This window comes from Magallana gigas, chromosome 5 (assembly GCF_963853765.1).
Source record: "Magallana gigas chromosome 5, xbMagGiga1.1, whole genome shotgun sequence".
In the NCBI taxonomy this organism is placed as follows: domain Eukaryota; kingdom Metazoa; phylum Mollusca; class Bivalvia; order Ostreida; family Ostreidae; genus Magallana; species Magallana gigas.
Genome location: NC_088857.1, coordinates 42,390,271 through 42,412,168, shown reverse-complemented (window position 1 = coordinate 42,412,168; position 21,898 = coordinate 42,390,271). Strand labels below are relative to the sequence as shown.

The window sequence follows — 21,898 nt, the reverse complement described above, 5'->3', positions numbered from 1 at the left end:
TAATGAATCACATTCCTGATGGATTGCAAGCATTTTGAAATAGTACATGTATACCGGTATATATATATTTATTATTTATAAAGAATTCCTCAGTAGATGTAAAAATAGAAATTCATTAGGAATGTGGCAAAAAAATCAAATGAAAATTCAGGATAGAGGCGAGGGAAATGTTTTAGAAAAAAGCTAAATGATCTTACATCAATGTATTTCTATACAGAATACAGTACAACATGTCTTTAAGAAATATTTATGACAATGAAACTTTTTGTAGGATAGATGTATGAAAATTAGCTTTAAGCCACCATTAAACAGAATAATACAAAGATTCAAATAACTGGCTTTAATATGCATTTTTCTGTGAATGTCTTCAATCAGTCCTATTACCAAAAACTTGACCGAGTTTTGGGGACACATGAATGTTGGATGTTTGCTTTAAGATGAGCTGCATGCTTCACTTTTGTCAAAATGATGCTAACCGGGCTTGTAATAGGTACTGTATAACTGGATTTTTATGAGGCGCGGTGTATGTTTTTGCGAAATTTTGAGTATCAAAGGCCAAAAAATTGTGTCAACTATTGTCCTTATCTGTCATCTCAAAAAATGAATTGCATTTTCTGCTTTCTAAAGGTAAAAATTTGTACCCAGATAAAAAACCAGTTATATGAAAAATGTCACCTGTTCTAGTTGTTTGTACATCTCTACCTATGTGTATTTTCATATATGTATTATTTTATATGTTACTGTAATTAACATTCATTTACAATAATGCAGTAATGAACTGAGTTTCAAGGTTTCTTTAGATCATTAATTTGAATTAATTTTGAATAAACTGTATGTGTGACATTCTTTAATCAATATTTTAACATCCTAATGATTCTAACTCCATAATGATTGTACTCAAACACCAAAGCTGCTGACAGAAATTGAAAAAAAAAAATGCACACCTGATTCATCTTATGACATTACCTATTTAAACAGATTTATCAAGTGTGTAATGATTTAGCAAAAAGCATTTTTTTTACTCATGAACAGCAAGTGAAAAGAAGATGCAGAAGGAGCAGTTGCGGGCCTTGCGAGAGCAGGAGAAGCATCAGAGACAGGAGCAGATGAGACTCGAGCGCGAGATGCGGGCTCAGCAGATCCTCGAGGTGGGTGCTCTTACCGTGATGATCCAACTCGCTTCTGTATACAGCTCTCTGCTTTTAATCCCAGTATAAAACGCGACATCAAAAGTTTATTTAAGCTAGTTTTACTGTGTGAAAGGTAACAAGAACAGAAAATCAGTGATTTAAATTATTTTCTGCCTTCACTGTTCTACATAAATTCTTACTTTATCATAAATACAGTGTTATCAATCAATTCAAGAGGGCCAGATGTTATGAACTTCAGTGATTTACAAGTTTTTTTTAAGGTGAAAGACATGCCTAGAAATATTCATGTAATTTTAATTACCGTAGTTGGTATAAATTAAAAAAAAAAATAAAGCCACCCTTGATAGCTTGAACCTTATACATCTTCTATCATCTATGAATTTTAGTAAAACATTTATCCAAAATCCTGTACAATTTTTTCAGAGGTGTAAAAAGATAGTAATCAAGGCTGAGACACCAGTATAAAATCTTTTAATTTGTTTTTTTTTTTCCTTTCAATATTGCTTTTGATTTAAAACACTATTATTATTACTTTGTGTTTCTCAATTGATATCATAATTAAACTTTTAGTTGAATATTTTGATTCAAATATTGTTTTCTGTTGCAAGTTGCAAATTTGCCGTAGAGAGCTAAGCGTGTTGTTGTCTGACCAAAATACTACAGTACTGTAAAAAGAGAGAGAGAGAGAGAGAGAGAGAGAGAGAGAGAGAGAGAGAGAGAGAGAGAGAGAGAGATTAACTGTTGTACAATTAAATGTATACTCTTATTTTGTTCAGACTTTAGAGATATTTTATGTTTTGACTATTTGTTACAGTCTAACCTTTTATGGTATCATCTAGAGAGAGTAAGTAGGACGACGCTGTAGTACCTCCTCTAATTTGACAGCTAGTTTCCTCCCTTTGTTGCCCTTGATTTATACATGTATCAAAGGGCTGCCATATAGTTCTTGCTTTTATACATATATTCATATTCAGAAAATATTCTTTATATCTCTCTTCTATTGTAGTTTTTTCTCTTTATTTCAAAGTACATTTATTTTATATTCATGTTTACTTTAGAGCTTGACAATGTAGTTTTCAAATGTATCTGCATTGTGAATAAAGTTTTAAAGTATCAAAGAACCTTTGACAAAACTATGATATATCTTATGTAGGCTATATCAACAAAGAGCTTCTAAATTCAAAACATCCTTTAAGTATATAAATTGTAAAATCTTCATCTTCAGACATTATATATACAGTTGAACTTTGAAATCTCTTACACTGATATCTCGAATACAATGAATATGTCAAAGTGATTTGAAAGTCTCAACCACTTATTTTTTAAGTATTTCACCTTCATTATCTCGAATACTCAGATATTTTGAAGTTTTTAAACAGTCCCATCTAGTTCGAGATAAAAGGGTTTGACTGTATGGTTTGTGACTATTAAACTGATTATAATGCAAAATAATTATACACTGGAGCATGTGCACATATTACATGCCAAAAGCATAATTTATACTACACATATAATAATTAATGTAGAAATTCTGTAGCCATGGATATCCTAAAATTTGTATATTTACAGACTTTGAAACATTCAATAGGATACATATACTACTTTATCTGCATGCCGCTTTAATTATTTTTGATGAATGACGATTTGATCATGAAGTTGATAAAACTATGTGAACATTGTAGTGACTTATTATAGTAAGCTGCTTTGTTCTCTGTGGCAAATTTGTTACTATGAAGTGACTTTGATGTGTTTAGTTTGTTATTGCGTGTCATTGTAAAAATGTTTTACCATATTCAACAGATTTTAATTTAAGCCTTCTGTTTTGTGTTATAACGAGTCAATGAACTATGTTTAAGTTGAATTGATAAGCAAATAGCTATACATTTTTTACTTCAGTTAGAATTATTTTGTTTTCATCCTCATAGGATTGCAGAAGTTAATCCATTACTCTTCTTTAAAAATGATTCATGCAGGGAATGCAGTTTCTTTTTATTTGTTTCAGTATGTTTTAGGTTGAGATATTGGACTAAATATTGATTGTGATTCACATTGTAGTTTGGTTCTTTGCAGGAGAGAGAAATGAAGAGACATCAAGCCATTATAGCTAAAGAGCAGGTTTGTTTCATACCAGCTTCTAATTGGTTATATTAAGTTAGTTAAGTACTGTGGTTTCAATAATATTTCATGCATGGGTTTCAAGGATACTAAAAAGACAGTGATCTTTCCAGATTGTAATATTTTGATGACAAATTGAGCATAATCCACAAAAAACTGGTCAATCTTAAATCCACAGTACATGATTTAAAAGAAATATTGTCAAATTTATAAGATGTTGAAAATATTAATTTTTAGGAAAGAGAACGAAAACGCCATCATTTTATGCTGGTCAAAGCCATTGAACAACAAAAGAAGCAAGCTGTAAGCTACTGTTCCCTAATTTCTCTTCTTCAGTTTGTCTGTCTTGCACATTTTAATTCAATTTCTGTAAGTATAATTTTATCTGTTCATTTACTTACAGAAAGACAAGTTGAAAGAAGACAGAATGATGGAGAAGAGACTTCACAGAGAGAAAAAAATGGTAAGACATTAATGTTGACCTGGAATAAATCCTATTTTCCCTGGCCATGGAGTTGAAGCAGAAACAGCAGCCAGTATACTGTGTTTCCAAGTTTACAGTCTAAATGTCTTTCTTTGATTTCAGGAACAGAGAAGACTGGAGTTACAGTTAGCGAGAGAGCTGAAGAAACCAGTGGAGGATATGGAGCTAAAGGACCATCGGGTAATTCTCCTTAATTGCTGCACAGCTGCAGTACATGTTCTTGACCAATGGATATGCCCCATCATGGCTTACGAATGGCCAAAGTAGCACAAAAAAATTATAACCAATCGGTCAAGCACTGTAAATCTGAATTACTTTGAATTTATGGCAGTTGGATAATAATTTGATTCACTATAAATTCTGTGAGCATCTTTTTATCAGTTATCTGTTTTATATACAGTCAAACCTCGTTATCTCGAAATAGATGGGACTGGTTTAAAACTTCGAGATATCCGAGTATTCGAGATATCAAGGGTTAAATAATAAAAGTTTAAGTGTTTGGGACCTAAAAATCACTTTGACATATCCATTGTATTCGAGATATCGGTGTTCGAGATACCAAAGTTCAACTGTACATGTAAACATGAAGAACAATTGGTTGTAGGTGTTGCCTGAGTTTAAGAGGATCCCTGGCTGTAAGCTGGATGCAGTGACATTTGGAGACATTCTGATGGTTCTAGAGTTTGTCCATAACTTCCAGGATGCCTTAGGTTTCTGTGAGTAAAACTACAAACTTTTTATACATTCTTATTTGTGTGAAGGACACCTATACTTACCCTGAAAAGTTGAGACAAGTACATCTAATTGTATTATATTGGTTATCTTTCTTGTGTATGGAAAATTTCTTCAGTTCCAACAGGTGATTGATATATCTGTTGTTGTGTACATGTATTTGTTAAAGAATTGAATCATTATTTGCATGATAATCTGAAAATTATTTCACTTATACCAAATATCGAAGACAAAAATGTGACCACATTGTAATATGATGGCATAACTTACTTTACAAGTATGAACCATGCATGTATATGTTGTTAATTATTGAAATTTTTTTAAAATTCCAGAAGATGTGAAGTAGTTTACAATACCTTTGTTTTGCTTCATTGTCATTCATACGTGTATATTAACAAGACCCTAAACTTTGTAGCGGAGGACACACTGCCGAGCCTGAAGTCCCTCCAGGACCAGGTGATGTTTGCGACGGAGGAGGACGGCGAGAATTTTATGTCCTTGACCTGTCACCTGCTGAAGTATGCGGTCATGGAGCCTGGCGTCCCCAACCCCAGGGAGGTCAGTGTCCAGTCATCCAAGTATTCTACCAGGGAGGGAGGGAGGTCTCATAGACGCAAAATATAGTTTATATGTTATCTTATCTGTTACTTCATGTTTTATGCCAGTGAGGTCAGTTCTAATGGGTTAATGTATATTTTGATTTTAATATACTGAAGTGATGGGGGTAGGGACAAAAACCAAAATAGGCTCAAAATACAGTACATTTGTTTTCTTATTTGTTGAAACATATATTTTATTCTGAATATTTCGATTTCAAGAAAATCATTTTGAGTATTAGCCAATATCATTATTATGTACATGTATTTATTTAAATTGTTGATGACAAGGTTTAAGGCCAATCACAATACACTGCTGTATGACGATGTTGATTGAAGATGTAAACATTTGTTCTGTAGGCAACCACCTGCCTTGGACAGAAGATAGCAGACGTAGCCATCAACGAGAATGTGGTGTCTGAAATCCTCAGAATCTTCATCATTGCTCGGAATGGAAAATCCAATGAAGTAAGATCAACATGGATAATTCAATGAAAGTGTAAATTATAACATTGGTAAAACATGAGCATGTAATTTGTCAAAAAAATATTTCTTCTGTTAAAATATATGTACAAATGTATTTCAAAACAGTTACAACCTGATTTAATACATGGTAAATAAATTTTTAGTTGCAATTGAATTGAATGGTGTACTCTGATATGAATGAATCAGATTTGGATATTTTTCCTGTATTTTGCAGATGAGTGATTGGCTGAGTTCCAAACCTCTAGAATCCCTGACCACCCCCCAGAAAGCCTCTGTCCTTGCATTCCTTGTGAATGAGTTGTTGTGTGGGAGACACATTGTCTCGTAAGTTCCCTACAGTATTTATTTATTATAAAGCAGCAAAATTTGTTAGCCCTCTTGTATAATATTTCGTTTGATTTTAATGTGGACGGGTACTTAATTTTTGAAAGTTTTCAGTGCATATTTAAATAGAGGTTTAAGAGTGCTATTTTATGGAAAGGATGTGATGTTTACCTCCAATATGGACTATTGCAACAATGTTAATTCTGTTGTTGACAGGGAGATCGAGCGACAGCTGGAACACATGGGGGAGATCCGCAGAGACAAGTGGGTCGTGGAAGGGAAACTCAGAAGGTGGGTTACGTGGATGGGCAGAGTTGTAAAGAGCGTTGTGATGATAAACACATCAATCTTACACTGTTGAAGAATAGTTCAGTAACAGCATTACTGTCAGTTGATAAAATTGAGCACCAGGCACAGTATGTATGGAGATTTAGCATAAGTGTTAAGAAATAATGTGTAGGGAAATAATTTTGCTCTGTGCCATAAATTTTTCAAAAGAGGTTAAGGTCTGTCAGTGTTTTACTAAAGGTTGCCTGCAAAAGCATTTAAATCATTATGTGTAATTTCAGACTGAAGGCTGTTCAGAACAAGAAATTCAAGAGTGTGCCAAAACCACCGCCCCTGGATGGAGAAAGCACATCTCAGATGACAAGCAAGAAAGGCAGTGATGATGAGGACGAAAAGGAGGAGGAGAGTGGCAATGAGAGTGGAGGGGAGGATCATCCAGGGGCCAATGAGGGGGACGGAGAGGTGAGGCCCCAGAGAGGAAAACCAAGTGATGGAAAAATTGGATTCTATATTCAATTGATAAAATTAAATTGATGAAGTTTTGGGAACATCTCAATGCCTTTGGCAAAGTATATTTAAGTTACAGTTAGACCTCACTATCTTGAACTCACTGGGAGAGGGAGTTTTGTAATATACAAAGCTTTAATATAAAATATAGAGGTTAAATTTTTTATTTGAGACTTTTATGTTTTTGTACTTTTGACACCATGTATATTTTGATTTCATATAGGATGAAGAGCCACAATCATATGAAGAGTGTGAGAAAGGAATTGAAAAGCTTCAAAAGGTTATATTTTTTATTTCAATGTCTGGCATTGAAGACAAAGAATAATGTGCTATTGACTTGATCTTCATTTTACTGATTTTTGTATTTGCCTTGTTTTACAGCAACATGCTCAATACCGTGCTAAAGTGTTCAAGGCCTCACATAAGGTTCGTGCAATATCTCTGGGTCAGGACCGCTACAAACGCCGCTACTGGGTGTTACCGACCGCCGGGGGAGTTTACATTGAGGGACAGGAGTCAGGGTACTTTGATGAGGAAATCCAAGAAAGCTGTTTTAAGCAAGAAGTAAAACAGGAAGTGAAAGAAGAGATAAATGAGAAAGTGAAGGTGGAAGTTAAAGAAGAGGTGATGGATGCGTTGAAGCAGGAAGTCAAGTTAGAAAGTGTTGAGGTGAAAGAAGAAGTAAAACAGGAAGTGAAAGAAAGAAAAGACATTCTGAAGATTCCAGTGTACAAGAAAGAAATCAGGAAGGATCGGGAAGAATGTGAGGCAGAGAATGTGATAAAATCAGAACACCTCTCTGCAGACCAATGTGATTCCAATCAAAATTCCAGTCCATCTGAGCAAACCCCAACTCGTTCATCAGAAAACATATCAAACTCTGTCAAACTGGAAAACTCAGTGCCCAAGTGTAACGGAGATGATCTCTCTGTGCCATCTACCTCCAGGTGCAATAGTGCAATGTGTGACAGCTCAGACACAAGTATCCATCTACAAAACAGTTCCTGTTGGAAGCCTGGTCAGTCTAGCTCCTCATCAGAGAGTGACATTAAATCCATCATCAATAGTGCTCACGCATCCCCATTGATCTCCCCCTACCCAGCTGCTCCATCGCCATTCTTCTCCCCGCCTATCTCAGGAGCTAGTCCCTCACTGTTAAGTGGTCTCTCAATGTCATCCACCCCCACCTCATCGACCCCACTGCCAGCTCACCAACAACCAAAGTCCTCCACTCCCTCAGTGGAAGCCAAGCATAATTTCCTCAGCATAGATTCCCTACTGAAGAAGGACAGTACCTCTAGCAGTGCATCGCCCTCCAACAAAAGCAGTCTGTTCCCGTCCCCAATGTTCCCCTTGGTTCCTATGACTCCTGACCAGATGATGAAATCGTTTGGTGAGAGTTCTACCCAGAAGCCTTGGTTCAGCATTCTACCCAGGCTGCCCTGTGATGACCTGTCAATGACCCATAATTCCTCACAGCCCTCAATCCTACCTAGTCCGTTCCAGAACTCATTTTTATCCCCTCTCTCATTCCACTCTTTTCCCGCTCAGAGCCCATCCTTCTCGTCTTTCAATGTGTCACAGTTATTTGGAACTTCTGACTTAAGTGGAATGTCCCTGAATTCCACAGCACAGTCCAATGATTCGTTCAAGATTCCTAACACCCCAAGAACAGACACTGACACTCCATCCACCAGTGTACTGGATCAGAACGAGTCCCTCCTCAAGGAATTACAAGGAGAAGCTCAGCCTATTCCAGAAGGTAAGATTCCAATAAAGAAAGTGATTAGAGTATGTTTATCTAATAAACAAGTTCAAGAATTTTTTAAAATACTGGTATGATTAAAAGAAAGTATTTTTACTTGTATTTCATTAGGAGCATAATAATACTAAAAAAATAAAGAACTCTTCAAACAATCAATAATTTTAACAGAATTCAAGAAAGGCTGGTGGAAGATTTCAGAAGAGGAGCATGTTCGAACAGTTCACAGGAATCTCCACCCCCGGGGAATCCGCGAGAAATCCCTGCAGAAATCCTTACAGAAATGTCTAGAGCATGCCTGTTCATCATGTAACCAGGAAAACAGTGAATGTAAGGAACTCAGATAAAGATGCACTTGTAGGATACAATAATTTTGTTTTCAATCATGTACATGTGATAGTTTATATTAAATTCAGGTTACTTTTGGTTTGGATAGATTTTTACATTCACATGCTATACAATTTAATATATTGTACATATACATGTACTTAACAATTAATGAATGAATTTTTAAAGGTATATTTACATTTGATTAAATAGTGTTTGTAGTTTTGAATTTGAATGTTTCCTAAGCCTTAAAGATAAGATACCGGTACTCTGCTAATGTTTTTATGATCTTTTTGCAGATTATAGTCTGATATCTGATGAAAGTGAAGAGGAAGAAGAGGATGAAGAAGATGAGGAGGAAGAGGAGGAAGCAGAAGAGAAAGAGGAAGAGAAGGCTGAGGAGGAAGGAACCAAAGGAGACAAGGAGGAAGTAGAAGAGAAGGAGGAAGTAAAACAGAAAGACAAGGAGGAAGACAAGAAAGAAGAAAAAGAAATAGACAAAGAAGAAGACAAAGAAGAGGATGCGGACAAAAAGTCCTCAGAGGACATCAGTTCAGAGAAACAAGGTTATTAAATGTGCAATTAAGATGAAGATGATACTACTCTACTGATATCTCTTACTATATGTGAAACGACATTGTTACTTATATATATGTGCATTGTACAAAATGTACCTGTGTTAAGACATTTTACTAGCTTGGACATGTTTGTATACAATTCTTTTCATGTTTGTTGCCAACCCATGCTATAAACTTTGAAATTTCAAGTTACTTTTATTTCAGAAAATGATGAGGAGAAAATGGAGACAGAAACAGAGACTGAGGTAAATCCTGAAGATGAAGTGAAACGATTGGCTAATCTCAGCCACCAGGTGGAGCTACAGGTCCTAGAGGAAGTAGAAAATCTGGAGGAGAGGATTGCTTCAGCTAGCTTACAAGTAAAGGCAAGGATTCTATTCTAATCAGTTTTGTTGTAAAAATTCAAAACTGAGATAAAGGCATCAATTTTTCTTGGCATACCAAATTTAAGTTTCATTTGTAATGTATGTTAAGTGCAGTTTTCGGTTCAGATTTTGAAAAATGAGAAGATTTACTCTATGTAGACAATAGCCATGTAAACATAACTGAGCTTTGAATAAATAATTTGATATTTTAGGGCTGGAAAGTTCCCCAGAGGATTTCAGAAGAGGCTGATTTTACCTTAGTAGACAGGTTTAATCATGAAAAATTGGGTCCAAAAGAGAAATATCCACTGGATGCAGCTCGAGACAAACTTTTCTGTCTGGAACCGAATATTGAGAGACGCTACCTCAAACCACCTCTCTGTAAACAGTAGGTCATCTTCATTATTCCTAAGGCAAATATAGTTAACATTTTGTATTTTAATGTGATAAAAGCTAATTATGGTATTGTTGTAGAGTACAGATTAACCTGGCCAACATTACGGCCAGCACAGGTCTGAATGATGAGGACGAGGATGGAGACCGGCCCTCGGACCATATACAGGTCTCTCAAGGCCTGATGATGTGGAGGAACGCCGTGGCCAAGGCCTCCAACCCCGCCCAGCTGTCTCTCTGTGTGTCCCAGCTCAACAACTCCATATCCTGGGAAAAGTCCATCATGAAAGTGGTCAGTACTGCATTATTTTATACATTTAGCTGCCTAAACAACACAATAAATAAATTCAATTTTGAATAAATTCGTGCAAGATATATTTTTAAAACAGAGCAACTTCTGTTTATTTTACAATGGATTACAAGCTGTTTTTGACCATTCTGGTTCTTGTAACTCATGGTTTTGAACATGTAGCTGTGGTACTATAGTACATTGAGGTTTGTTTGTTTCCGTTGACAGCTGTGTCAGCTCTGTCGGCGAGATGATAACGAGGCTCAGCTCCTGCTGTGTGACGGCTGTGATCAGGGTTACCACACCTACTGCTTCAAGGTCAGTCCACACTCCTATCCCCCCACCACCTGGACAGCTAGTGTTAATTCAGTCTAAACAATATTTTATAATGAAAGCCATATCAGATAATTGTGGCAGCAATCATTGCCTATATTAGTCCTTTCCATACAGTTAGTGTTGTATGATGATGACATTCTTTATTTATGAAAATGAAAAGTTCAAGCTAAAGGCATAACAAGATTTATTTTGCTGTTTTAATCTCAATAAATATGTACATGTATTATACTTTTGTTTTCAGCCAAAGATGGACAATATTCCAGACGGAGATTGGTATTGTTATGAATGCATATCAAAGGTACGGATGTTTCATACAATATAAGAATTTGTCCTTTCGACACCATTTAGTTGCCAACATGTTAAATTATCTTTAAATTATTTTTTATTTTAATATGATCCAATCTGATATGATTCATAAAAAGGCTTTGTGAGTTCATGAATACTTTCACTCCTTGCTAGGCCACTGGAGAGCCTTGCTGTGTTGTATGTGGAAAGAGAATGGGCCGGATTGTGGAGTGTGATTTGTGCCCCCGAGCCATTCATTTAGACTGTTTAAACCCCCCTCTACCTCGCATGCCCAGGAAGTGGGTGTGTCCAGCATGCACAGCGAATCAGGTAAGCGTCTAATCAATATTATTGGTCATTTAAACGACATCCAGGTCCTTGTGCAATTTATTCACAACTACTACTCAATCAGTTTGACAGAATCTTTTCATTTGTAAACTCTGAAACAGGGACGAAAGGGCAAAGGAAGGAGAAGTCCTAAAAAGAAGAACAAAGAAAACAACACTTCAGTGAGAGAACGGAAAGACTCTGATGCGGGCAATAAATCGGCCAATGAGAGCACTCCGTCTGAAAAACCTGAGAAGAAGCGTGGGAAAGACCAGGAGAAGAAGAAGCAGGCAGCGGAGCAGTCCGAGGATATGACTGTGTGCAGGTAAATGGTGGTCTGGATTTTGTGCATCCAGAGAAATACACACAAAATTCACATCCAACTCGCATCTGCACATGCAATAAGACTTTGTTTTGGAAAAATTAATAATTGAATTTTTGAGATATGAATTTTACACAGTCTTATGTGGATAATTCCAGCATTTTAATTAGCTTTTGAACAAGGATTTTTTTTATTGAAAAAACATATATATAGTACATGTTCACAAAATTATAGAAAAATTAGAACGCACTAAATGATATGGTGATTTGCAGGTTGATTCTGACAGAGATGGACAAGCATGATGATGGTTGGCCATTCCTAAAACCTGTCAACTTCAAGCAATTCCCAGCATACAAAAAATACATCAGACAACCGATGGACTTCACCACAATGAAGAACAAACTCAGGGATAACCAGTAAGTTTAACATGTACAAGTTTCAGACAATAATTTCCGGTAGATGTGTGATTGTGTTTCAAGACGTACTATGGTCCTTTCTGTTTATTGGTTGTTTAAGTACATGCACTGTGAATTAAAATGAAATACATTTCCATGTAAGGAAGAGGATCACTGCATTTTCTTTTTCTTTATCAGGTACAAAACACGTGGTGATTTTGCAGCTGATGTGCGACTCATTTTTAATAACTGTCAGACATTCAATGAAGACGACTCTGAGGTTGGGCGGGCAGGCCATAACATGAGGAAATTCTTTGAGGTGCGATGGAAGCAGCTATTGTTAACCTCACCATCCTCGCCCTCGACCAACAGCAACGAGGAGAAAATGGAGGAGGGCGGAGACTAATGCTGCCACCTAGTGACCAATCATTTATTTATTCCATTAAAAATCTACGTTTCTTTTTCTTATGCAAATTCTATTTATGATTTCATTGCAGCTATCAACAGAAAGTCTTATATATATTGATGTTGGCAGTTTTTGAATGATTATATTTATGATGTTGTGAATTCTTTTATTATTAAGGAAATAAGTGTCTTAGACTATGATTAACCTCAGAGACTATACTTGTAGATGGAAAATATTATGTTTCCTGGGCTCTATTATTTATGGTTGGAAAATGCTATTTTACAGTGAACTTGTAGATTTTGTACATAAGATGGCATTGATGTTTTAGTGTTCTCTCTGTCTGTATCGGTCTTGATACATTTACGTGACAATATGTTGCCATGATACATTCTGGCCTTTTATCTCATCATTATTAACTGCACATTCAGCAATGTTGGCAGCAGTTGTAAAGAGAACATTTTGTTTACTTATGAAAAATTCTTTTACCACCAAAGGGCACATCAAAGATTATGATTGCATGAAGAAATATTTTTTTGTGGTTGTGATAAGGAAACCATTTATTTTCTTGTTTCTTTCACTGACTATCCACCAAGAAATAAGTAAATTAATGCCAGTATTCATTCGACTTTACAAAAATTGATGTGTTTAATTTTTACATTTTTTGTAGCAATAATACATGTACATGTAGCATTTTGTTCATGAATTTAAATCAAAGATTTAAACATACATTTATTTCAGAATTTTGTACTTGGAATTTTAGTAGACTTTTTGATTTTACACCCTCGCGGCTGCAGACAATGAACTACAACACACAGATGACTCTGTTTTCTAGTCCCTTCATCGGTCATCATTGTTCACACAGTACATTCCAGTGAAGATGTTCACTCTCTTTTCTCAACATATCATTCACCATACAGCTCGGCTGGCAATAACCCATTCTCATTATTCACAGATCTTGGACCTGTTCCTCATTTTTAACCTCTTATCTGCAGAAACTGTCTAGAGACATAGTCCAAGAAACAATTGTCTGCATTTTTATTCCGATTTTTTTGTCATTTTTCTGTGTTGTTTACTTTTATACAAACACCACATTGATCAATACATATTTTTTTGTAAGCATTTTTTTTTCTCTTGCACAAAGTGAAGACTTCAAATGAATCTTGTTTGTATGAGAGCACATTGCTTTGGTAGATTGTAACTGTGTTGTATAGCTGTGAAACAAGTGAATTAATATAACCAGTTGATGTGAAGATTTGTTAACATTGATATCTTTCAAATCAATAAAACTGTAATATTTAGAACTAAATATATGTATCTGTGTGACTTGTTTTCTCTAAGTTTTAAAATGAATACACATACTACATGTACTATAGTTATTTAGTACCTGTTAACCGTACTGAAAGATATCCAGCAAGTGAAGTTTCAGAATAATTTAATACAACGTTCAGAAATTGAAGTTGATGAACATCTCATTAGAGATAATTAGAGAAACTGGAGAACTTGTTTAAAACATAGAGTGAAAGATTAAAATTGACTCCTGGGTTGCGTTTTACAAAAGAACTTACAACTTACAACCAAATTAATAAATGCTAATTAATCACCAACTAATCAATGATTTATTCTTATGCCTGGAAAATATAATTATGGAAATTGAAATATTTATAAGCAAGTGGTTTTATGTCAATTTTGTTCTCTAAAGATCGTTTTACGAGACTGTGAATATTTACGACTTTGTCGTAAGTGCTTTTGTAAAATGCAGCCCTGTTCTTTAAGATTGTTCCAGGTATCTCTGTTATACACATGACAGTCTCCAAGCCTCGTCTTTACACTCTGATACTATATACCTAATTTGCTTTCATATGACTTAGAGTATTCTTTATTATTGTTGACAAACATGATCATAACTCTTGTTGTCATTTGAACCTTTTATCTCTAGTGGGGAACATATTGAAAGTTCAGGTGTTAAACTAAATACTTAATACTCCAGTACATGTATAATGATTCACACCAGCAATGTACATTAACAGGACATGTAGACATTGTACAAGGATGCAGCACCTAGTTTTTTACAAATACATGATACCAAAAAAAAAATCTGACAAAAAGTAATGCAGAGAAGAGAAAGCTGTTTGAATTCTTTATTTCACAGGGTACATATGTGCACTGTACGCGTCCTTCTGAGGGAAATAAAGCAAAGATTAACAACAAACCCAGCAAAAAAAGAGGACTTAAATGGATATTCTACATCAATATACCTTTATAATGACCATCTAGCATAAAAAAATAAATATCAACACACACCCTCGTACAACTTAGGTGACCCAGAACACTTACATATGGGTATGAGTATGCTAACTGTGCCTTTAATCACAAACACTATTGTAAGAATTGAGAAACCAAGGGTTTTTCTTGAAGGATTTTTATTTATGATAATCTTTACCTTGATCCACAATAAGATCAAATAAAATGCCACCTTTGAAACAATCTAGCTGAAACCATAATAAATAAACATAGGGTCAAACAAATGGAATGAGAAACAAACAAGACTTCAAGTATTGTATGTTTTGACAAAACTGTCACATACAATTTTATGAATTATAGAAAAACATTTTTCAGGAAAATTGCAACCTCCTGAACTGTCCACAAAACACAATAACAAAAAGGAAAATAATATGTTATCAATCACATAACTAGTATCACACATATAATATGCTTAAAAAAAAAAAAAAAAAATTAACCATGTACAATTTTGATGTACATGTGAAAAAATATCTCGCCATACAACTAATACATGTGCCTTCTATCAGATAGAATATTTATCTTATTGTGTTTTTTTCTATCAATACAGAAATCAATATGTACAAGGATCCATCATCGCTACTGAACAGAAAGAAAAAAATGAAATAATACCATCATCATAGATTTTACTTATCAAACATAACAACTGAATCATCAAAAGCAAATTACATTGTACATTAACAGTACATACGCAATTATGCATGTAAGTAACATAATGCAAGAACCTAGTATTACTTAATACCAGCTTTAATCCAGCTCAGAAATAAAAATGTTGATACAAGTACCGTTAATATAAACATAAATCTAATGCTAAATCATTTAATCTTTCAAATTAGTCCTAATCAATGTGCTGATGTGGAATCCGCTCCCTATGCCTCTGACTATCCCATGAGGCCAAAACGGCAGCAATGAACAAAAAGGTAAGTCCTATTAACATAAACGTTGAGGTGGCAGTGAAGAAATGTCTGTACTCAAATCGCAGGTACCACACAAAACAGAGGAGTAGACCGAAGATAGGCAATACTACCACCCCAAAGTCAAAGCTGCCCTGGTTTTCTTGGCGTGGGGGTGGGGCCTGTTGGTTGACCTGAGTGATTAGGCAGTGAACTACACTGTTGTTTCCAATGTTGTAATTCTGGAGAGTGTTGGAGTCATTGCGTAGATCCTGTCCATTGAAGATGAACCGCACCAATTTATTCTGAGAAAGTTCTGTGGCAAAATGGTCTCTACAAATATTTATGAAAAAAAATTATGTTTAAGTATCAAAGTAATAAACCATCATTGTATATTATATATCATTCCAGTGATGTTTCTAAATCAAAAGACCTTAATTTTACATCCTTAATTCTTAAAGTAATATTCAAAGTAATCTTCATTCTTCTACTGCCAGGCTATCTTTATACATTACTTGTCAGGAAGCAAAAAATATTATTATGCCCCGTACTCTAATCAGTAAAGGATCATGTTGATTCAATGATAAACTTAGTATTACCTTCTAAACTGGCCAATGGTTACATTTGGTGCTGCTGTGACATTTCTTTGGGTCTCATTTAGGTATTTCAATCTCACAGTAATTAACCCCGTTTCTGAATCTGTTTCTCTAGAATGGACAGTCTCATTTTCGGCTGACAATGGTACAGATTCTTGCTGTCTGTTAATGGGTTCTGTCACAGGACTTAGAACTGGTGACCCCTGTTCTTGATTTAAATTCAAAGAGTCTGCCACAACTGTCTGTGGATTTGATATAGTGCTACTTTCATTTTTACCCTGAAAGAAATTCAAACGTCTGTGTCGAAGCTCTGTTTCATCTAATTGCTGTGAAGAATCAGTGCTATCAGTTTTAGTGTCCTGTGTCACATTTATATCGGTATTTGGGTTTTCACGTGTCTCCTCTTCTTCGCCATTTTGACTATTTACAGATGAAACTTCATCCGCTATGGTAGAAGATTGTTCATTGTCTAAGGATGTTGTTTCTGATTGTGGTATTATGTCTTCCACTACATTTTCAGAATTATTTTGACTGCTTTGATTAGGTGGATTGGCTTCTGAAGAGCTCAAACCCTCTGTCTGATTTGTATTTTCTGTGTTCCTATTTCTTCTATGAGTTAGTTCAATAATTATTACACTGAAAAAGGGAATGTCCCGTATGTTTGTCGAAATCCATGCCAAACAAATTATAAATAGAACTAACAGAATGCCCAAAAATATAGTCACTTCATCTCCGAATCCTTCTATTAAAGACATGGTTCCTCTTTCAACCTTTATTCAGTTGAATAATGTAGTATTGTCACCATCAGAACTCTGCAAACATAAAACATAAATTTAAAACGAGTTTTTCATGACATTTCTTCATAAAATTTTTTTCTATCATTTGGACTGACACTTGGAAAATCATTTTACATGTTTAAATGCAGAGAAGTATACTGTATATGACAGTTACGTCCATGTTAAATGCTGATGAAAGATCTTTTAGTCTTATAGGGTGTTTTCCAGCTGTTCAACTGTTTAAGCCAAAATCGAAACAATAAATCTCGTAAAGGAAATCAATCACTTATATAGTCGTTAAACAGGCGGTTTAACATTGAATAAAAATATGAAATTGTTCTTACTCTTTCATATTCCGATATTCCAATATTTTTCTACGAAACGAAAGTTTTTTTTTTCTCAGGAAGTACAAGAAATTTACATAACGCTTATCCAGAATGGTAGAACAAACATTCCCGGATTAAAAAAAGTAGATAAATAAAAGATCAACATGTAAATGTTTAATATATCGAAAAGAATTAAAGTCTGTTGTAAGTCTGAATGTATAAATTTAAGCTTTATATACAGATAAAATTTTTTATGAAAGTTATTTTCAAAGATTGTCTTTTATGATGACCTCCCTTTTATCGTTAATTAGCCATACCGTACTATCACATGATCATTATTGAACAAGATGTCCCACTCAGCAGTGAAAGGAAAATTAATCGCTGTCATCGGCGATGAGGTACGCTTTTGTAATGATTTTCCCATTGTATTAAACTCTTGCAATATGTTTAACATATTTTTACATACAAAGAGTTAACAAACGAGGGGACATGATGATTGACAACCAAGGAATGTTCTTAGTTCTACACTACTACCTGACTACAGTATATACTTATCTCTTTATTTTATAGGGTATAGTATCTATAAGGTACTATCATTCTGATGTCTAAATATTGCTTTTACTTCTGTATTTGCAATTCCCTCTTTTAAGATATTGTCTTCATATATTTGCCAAATTTTTTTTATTATTATTTACATGTGATAGTCATTTTGACACACCTGTTGTTGATTGTCAAAAAAAACCCAGTTGAACTTGATTCAATTTCTTATATTCAATCTAAATGTTCTGCCACCACTTGCCTGATGATTAAGTTGAGTGACTTGTCAAGGCTTTATGCCGCCTATATAGAATGTTCTATCGTTAAAATGACTGATGTTCTACGGACCCGTTTTAACTTTATGCCGCCTTGCCATTGATTGTTATTAAAGGTTTCAAAATCAACACAAAAAACATGTCTTTGTCATATCTGTGTCATCTAGTTAACATAAGTCAGATTTATGTAGACATAAGAATCTAACAAGCTTTGTACAAGTCTGCATATCTATACTACTATATTAAAATAATAGACTCGAATTTTTAGTCTTTAATACCGAGAAATCAGAAGAATACTGTCTTTTGTTTTATATATTTTAAACATCTTTGGTACTTGAAGATTACCAATTTGTTTTTATTTTTTCTCAGTTAAGCTTCGCTAATTAATAATCAACGAAAATTCCTCAAAAAATCCCGGAAATCACCTGGATTTTTTGGATTTTACAATCTTGCACTTGCGCAATACATTCACACTAACGGGATCTTTAGTTTATATTTGTTTCCACAATATCACATCTGCCTGAATAAACTCAGAAATGATAATACAAATACGGGTAAATTTTCATTGGACTTTTGCTATATATTTTGTTCATATAAATTAATGATTTCTTATTAGAGAAAGTATAAAATAACAAATATACATTTCAACTAAGCACTTACTTTCATCTTCGTGATGACAAAAAATATTTGATTACATGCAAAAATGTTACATTATATTTGTTAGGAGAGAGATGATAGAATGTGTTTTATCGTAAAAATGAATAATGTCCTACAGACCCAGTTTTACAAAGAATATACGATTACGTGTACGTTGGTGAAAAGGTGTTGAGTTCTACCATTCTATGGATTAAAATTTTTAGTTGAAAGGTATTTGCAGTCTCAAAAAGGTTTGTTGTGATGTATTTGACTGTTATTTTCAAGGCAACATCATTCATTAACTTTCTCCAAAATCGTTCCAGAGCGATTCTGCAATTTTCTGCTACTTTACGGGTATAAGTAAGGGAGGGGCTTTTCCCGAGACACAGTTAGGTTATTCAAACTAAGGAAAGTGTAGTGAAATTAATAGCATTATTGTAGGCTTATAGCTTTGTTATGTAAATGTCAATAATAAGGTGTATCGATGTACCTATTTCTAAATGTTCGTTATGCAATGTCAACCCGTGCACGCACGGGTCAAAGTCTAGTTTTATTGTAAGGTGTTATAATTAGAACCATTTTAACAAGACCTTGGACTTCCAGTGGGGCGTAGCTATCTATTCCTTGCGTCAAAACAAGTTAAAAATGATGCTGTTTCAAATGAAATATGCACTGATTGCATAGTCTTAGCTCGAAAGCCAGACAAATCTTGTTGATTTGAAAGAGCCATGGCTGAGTGGCTAGCAATGAAATAGACAGGCCTACATCACATTGCTGTTTGACACAACTACCAAAGGCCAAGCTCTTGTTAAAATGGTTCTATATGAAAAGGACCATATACAGATTTACCAAATTCACATTTTTAGTTGATAAGTCAACTCATTCATAATCATATATAGCGGGGCAGGAGAAATAATGAAGGACCAGACCAGGATTGAAACCTGGCCCCCTGAATCTCTAGTGAGATGTTCTGCCAACTGAGCCATAATCGGAAAAGTTGATATAGATATTAGACAAGTCGACTTCTACATGTACCTGTAAATTGGTCAATATATAATCTTGATATAAGTTGTGGCAGAACTATGCAGTGTTATCATAAAAAAGTCATATTAATGATAATTAAAATGTTGATTTATTAAGTCAAATATTGTACAGGTCTGTGATTTTTTTTTCAGGACACTTGTACAGGTTTCTTATTAGGAGGTATAGGTGAATTGAACAAAAAGAGAGAACCAAATTTCCTTGTTGTCGACAAAAGTAAGAACAGTGAAGTTAACCATTCAAATTCACGAAGTCTCTATTTACCATTCAGATAAATAAACCTGCATATTAGATATCCTTAAAAATATTTAATATTTAAAAATTGTAAAAGTTAAAAATTGTTAGCAGATAGTACATGTAGTAGAAATCCATTATACATGTATAGTTATAAAAGTTCACATTCGGATGTGACTTTTATAATGAGATACTGATCTGAAATTGAAATAAATGTTATAAATTTAAAATACTTATTCCATTTACTACTAAAGGAGTGTTTAATATTAATTGGTTTCTATTCCTTCATGTATTTATTTTATGCTCTTTCATAATTTATAATCAGTCAAATATAACAGATATCAGTCTAAAAGCCGTTGATTTTGTTCTTTAGATACCAGCAGACATGACATTGAGGAAGCTTTCCGAGGATTTCTGAAGAGAGACGACATTGCCATTATTCTGATTAATCAGACAGTATGTACTGTTGTATAGTTTGCTTGTAGATGTCAATAAACTGAATATTATTAATGATCTTTGCTATATATGATTTCCGCCATGCAAAATTTCACTTCCATAGGAGATTGATGTGTATTCATCAGTTGCAGTTTTACAGGATTAGAATGATTTATTCAAAATCTATATAATATGTAACACCAGTAGCATGCTTAGCAATGTCATGAGTTATCGTCTCTTTAGATTGCAGAAGAAATCAGGTATGTTATTGATTCCCATGATCAGCCAATCCCAGCTGTACTAGAAATCCCCAGCAAAGATTCACCATACGATTCTAGTAAAGATTCCATTCTACGACGTGCCAAGGTAAAACTCTCGGTCAAATGTGTACTCCCACCTTTATTTGTGCTTATCAAAATATGTAGTTCTTTGTATGTAAGAATATGTGATTATAATTCCAAGTAGTTAAGAGTTGCTATAGATATGTCAAAAGTGAATTATATACAGTATGACAATTTTAATATACATGTATATAAAATAGACTTAGTATACTCGATTATGTACCATACAGTTTACTGGGGCAATATAGTACATCGATTCCATATTTATTTAATATTTATCAATTTGCCTTAAATGTGACAGTGACTTGAGCAGTCAAGTTAATAATAAGATCATAATGCAAGAACATTACATGTATAAATCAATTTCTGGTGGTTTCTTTGTAGGGCATGTTTTCTGCTGAGGACATGAGATGAGGATTGAGAGCTGTAGAGTAACTGTGGTTAATATATGTATATATGTGTAGTGTATTTACTCGGAGTCCGGATGCACCATTACTAGTGAATGGCAATATCAGCAAATCATTCAAGTCTGTTTGTGATGAATTATAAACATTCCATTGAAATTATGATAAGTTCAGATGTGCAGTCAATGAAACCTGGAAAATGATTGTATCTTTGACAACTTAGAGAGTAAAAATTCTTGGTAATATCTAGTCATTAGATGCTATATTTATTAAAAGAAAAAATATAAAGACCATGTCGTTTGTTGTTTATCATGATTTCTCAGTTTCCAAAACCTTGCAAAAGCATTGAACACCAAATATGTAGCTAAGCAGAATAATTAGACATTGTCTGTAACCTAGTGGAATCATTAGACATTGTGTCTGTAACCTAGTGGAATCATTAGACATTGTGTCTGAAACCTAGTGGAATCATTAGACATTGTGTCTGTAACCTAGGGGTATCATTAGACATTGTGTCTGTAACCTAGGGGTATCATTAGACATTGTGTCTGTAACCTAGGGGTATCATTAGACATTGTGTCTGTAACCTAGTGGAATCATTAGACATTGTGTCTGAAACCTAGTGGAATCATTAGACA

At 34.4% G+C, this 21,898-nt stretch overlaps 3 protein-coding genes across 19 annotated transcripts in view; 2 read left to right on the top strand and 1 right to left on the bottom strand.

The window, feature by feature from the left end:
• LOC105323174 (bromodomain adjacent to zinc finger domain protein 2B) overlaps positions 1–13,774 on the top strand; it is a 34,770-nt gene extending 20,996 nt beyond the window's left edge. For 11 of the 17 annotated variants that reach the window (XM_034448488.2, XM_066085585.1, XM_066085584.1 and 8 more), the window contains 25 exons: positions 1,033–1,148; positions 1,966–1,995; positions 3,207–3,266; positions 3,504–3,569; positions 3,670–3,729; positions 3,853–3,930; positions 4,355–4,466; positions 4,898–5,040; positions 5,439–5,546; positions 5,779–5,888; positions 6,105–6,179; positions 6,458–6,638; positions 6,907–6,963; positions 7,065–8,445; positions 8,617–8,775; positions 9,072–9,338; positions 9,555–9,715; positions 9,928–10,103; positions 10,190–10,400; positions 10,626–10,715; positions 10,975–11,031; positions 11,193–11,348; positions 11,468–11,670; positions 11,940–12,083; positions 12,261–13,774. In XM_034448488.2, the coding sequence (XP_034304379.2) occupies positions 1,033–1,148; positions 1,966–1,995; positions 3,207–3,266; positions 3,504–3,569; positions 3,670–3,729; positions 3,853–3,930; positions 4,355–4,466; positions 4,898–5,040; positions 5,439–5,546; positions 5,779–5,888; positions 6,105–6,179; positions 6,458–6,638; positions 6,907–6,963; positions 7,065–8,445; positions 8,617–8,775; positions 9,072–9,338; positions 9,555–9,715; positions 9,928–10,103; positions 10,190–10,400; positions 10,626–10,715; positions 10,975–11,031; positions 11,193–11,348; positions 11,468–11,670; positions 11,940–12,083; positions 12,261–12,468 (4,409 nt within the window). In that variant the 3' untranslated portion in view covers positions 12,469–13,774. The remainder of the gene's footprint in view (positions 1–1,032; positions 1,149–1,965; positions 1,996–3,206; positions 3,267–3,503; positions 3,570–3,669; positions 3,730–3,852; positions 3,931–4,354; positions 4,467–4,897; positions 5,041–5,438; positions 5,547–5,778; positions 5,889–6,104; positions 6,180–6,457; positions 6,639–6,906; positions 6,964–7,064; positions 8,446–8,616; positions 8,776–9,071; positions 9,339–9,554; positions 9,716–9,927; positions 10,104–10,189; positions 10,401–10,625; positions 10,716–10,974; positions 11,032–11,192; positions 11,349–11,467; positions 11,671–11,939; positions 12,084–12,260) is intronic. The other 6 variants (XM_034448484.2, XM_034448437.2, XM_034448479.2 and 3 more) reach the window with 4 other exon arrangements.
• An 817-nt stretch (positions 13,775–14,591) lies between these two features.
• Positions 14,592–17,482, bottom strand: LOC105323173 (transmembrane and ubiquitin-like domain-containing protein 1). Its single transcript, XM_011422153.4, has 3 exons — positions 17,376–17,482; positions 16,259–17,067; positions 14,592–15,992 (listed from the first exon to the last, which is right to left on the bottom strand). The coding sequence occupies exons 2-3, from the start codon at positions 17,008–17,010 to the stop codon at positions 15,605–15,607; spliced, it is 1,140 nt and encodes a 379-aa protein (XP_011420455.3). The 5' UTR covers positions 17,011–17,067; positions 17,376–17,482; the 3' UTR covers positions 14,592–15,604.
• A 148-nt stretch (positions 17,483–17,630) lies between these two features.
• Positions 17,631–21,550, top strand: LOC105323172 (V-type proton ATPase subunit F). The gene is made up of 5 exons (XM_011422152.4): positions 17,631–17,755; positions 19,981–20,062; positions 20,454–20,536; positions 20,759–20,881; positions 21,241–21,550. Exons 1-5 carry the CDS (start codon positions 17,705–17,707, stop codon positions 21,268–21,270), a joined length of 369 nt encoding a protein of 122 aa, XP_011420454.1. The 5' UTR covers positions 17,631–17,704; the 3' UTR covers positions 21,271–21,550.
• The last annotated feature ends 348 nt before the right edge of the window (positions 21,551–21,898 follow it).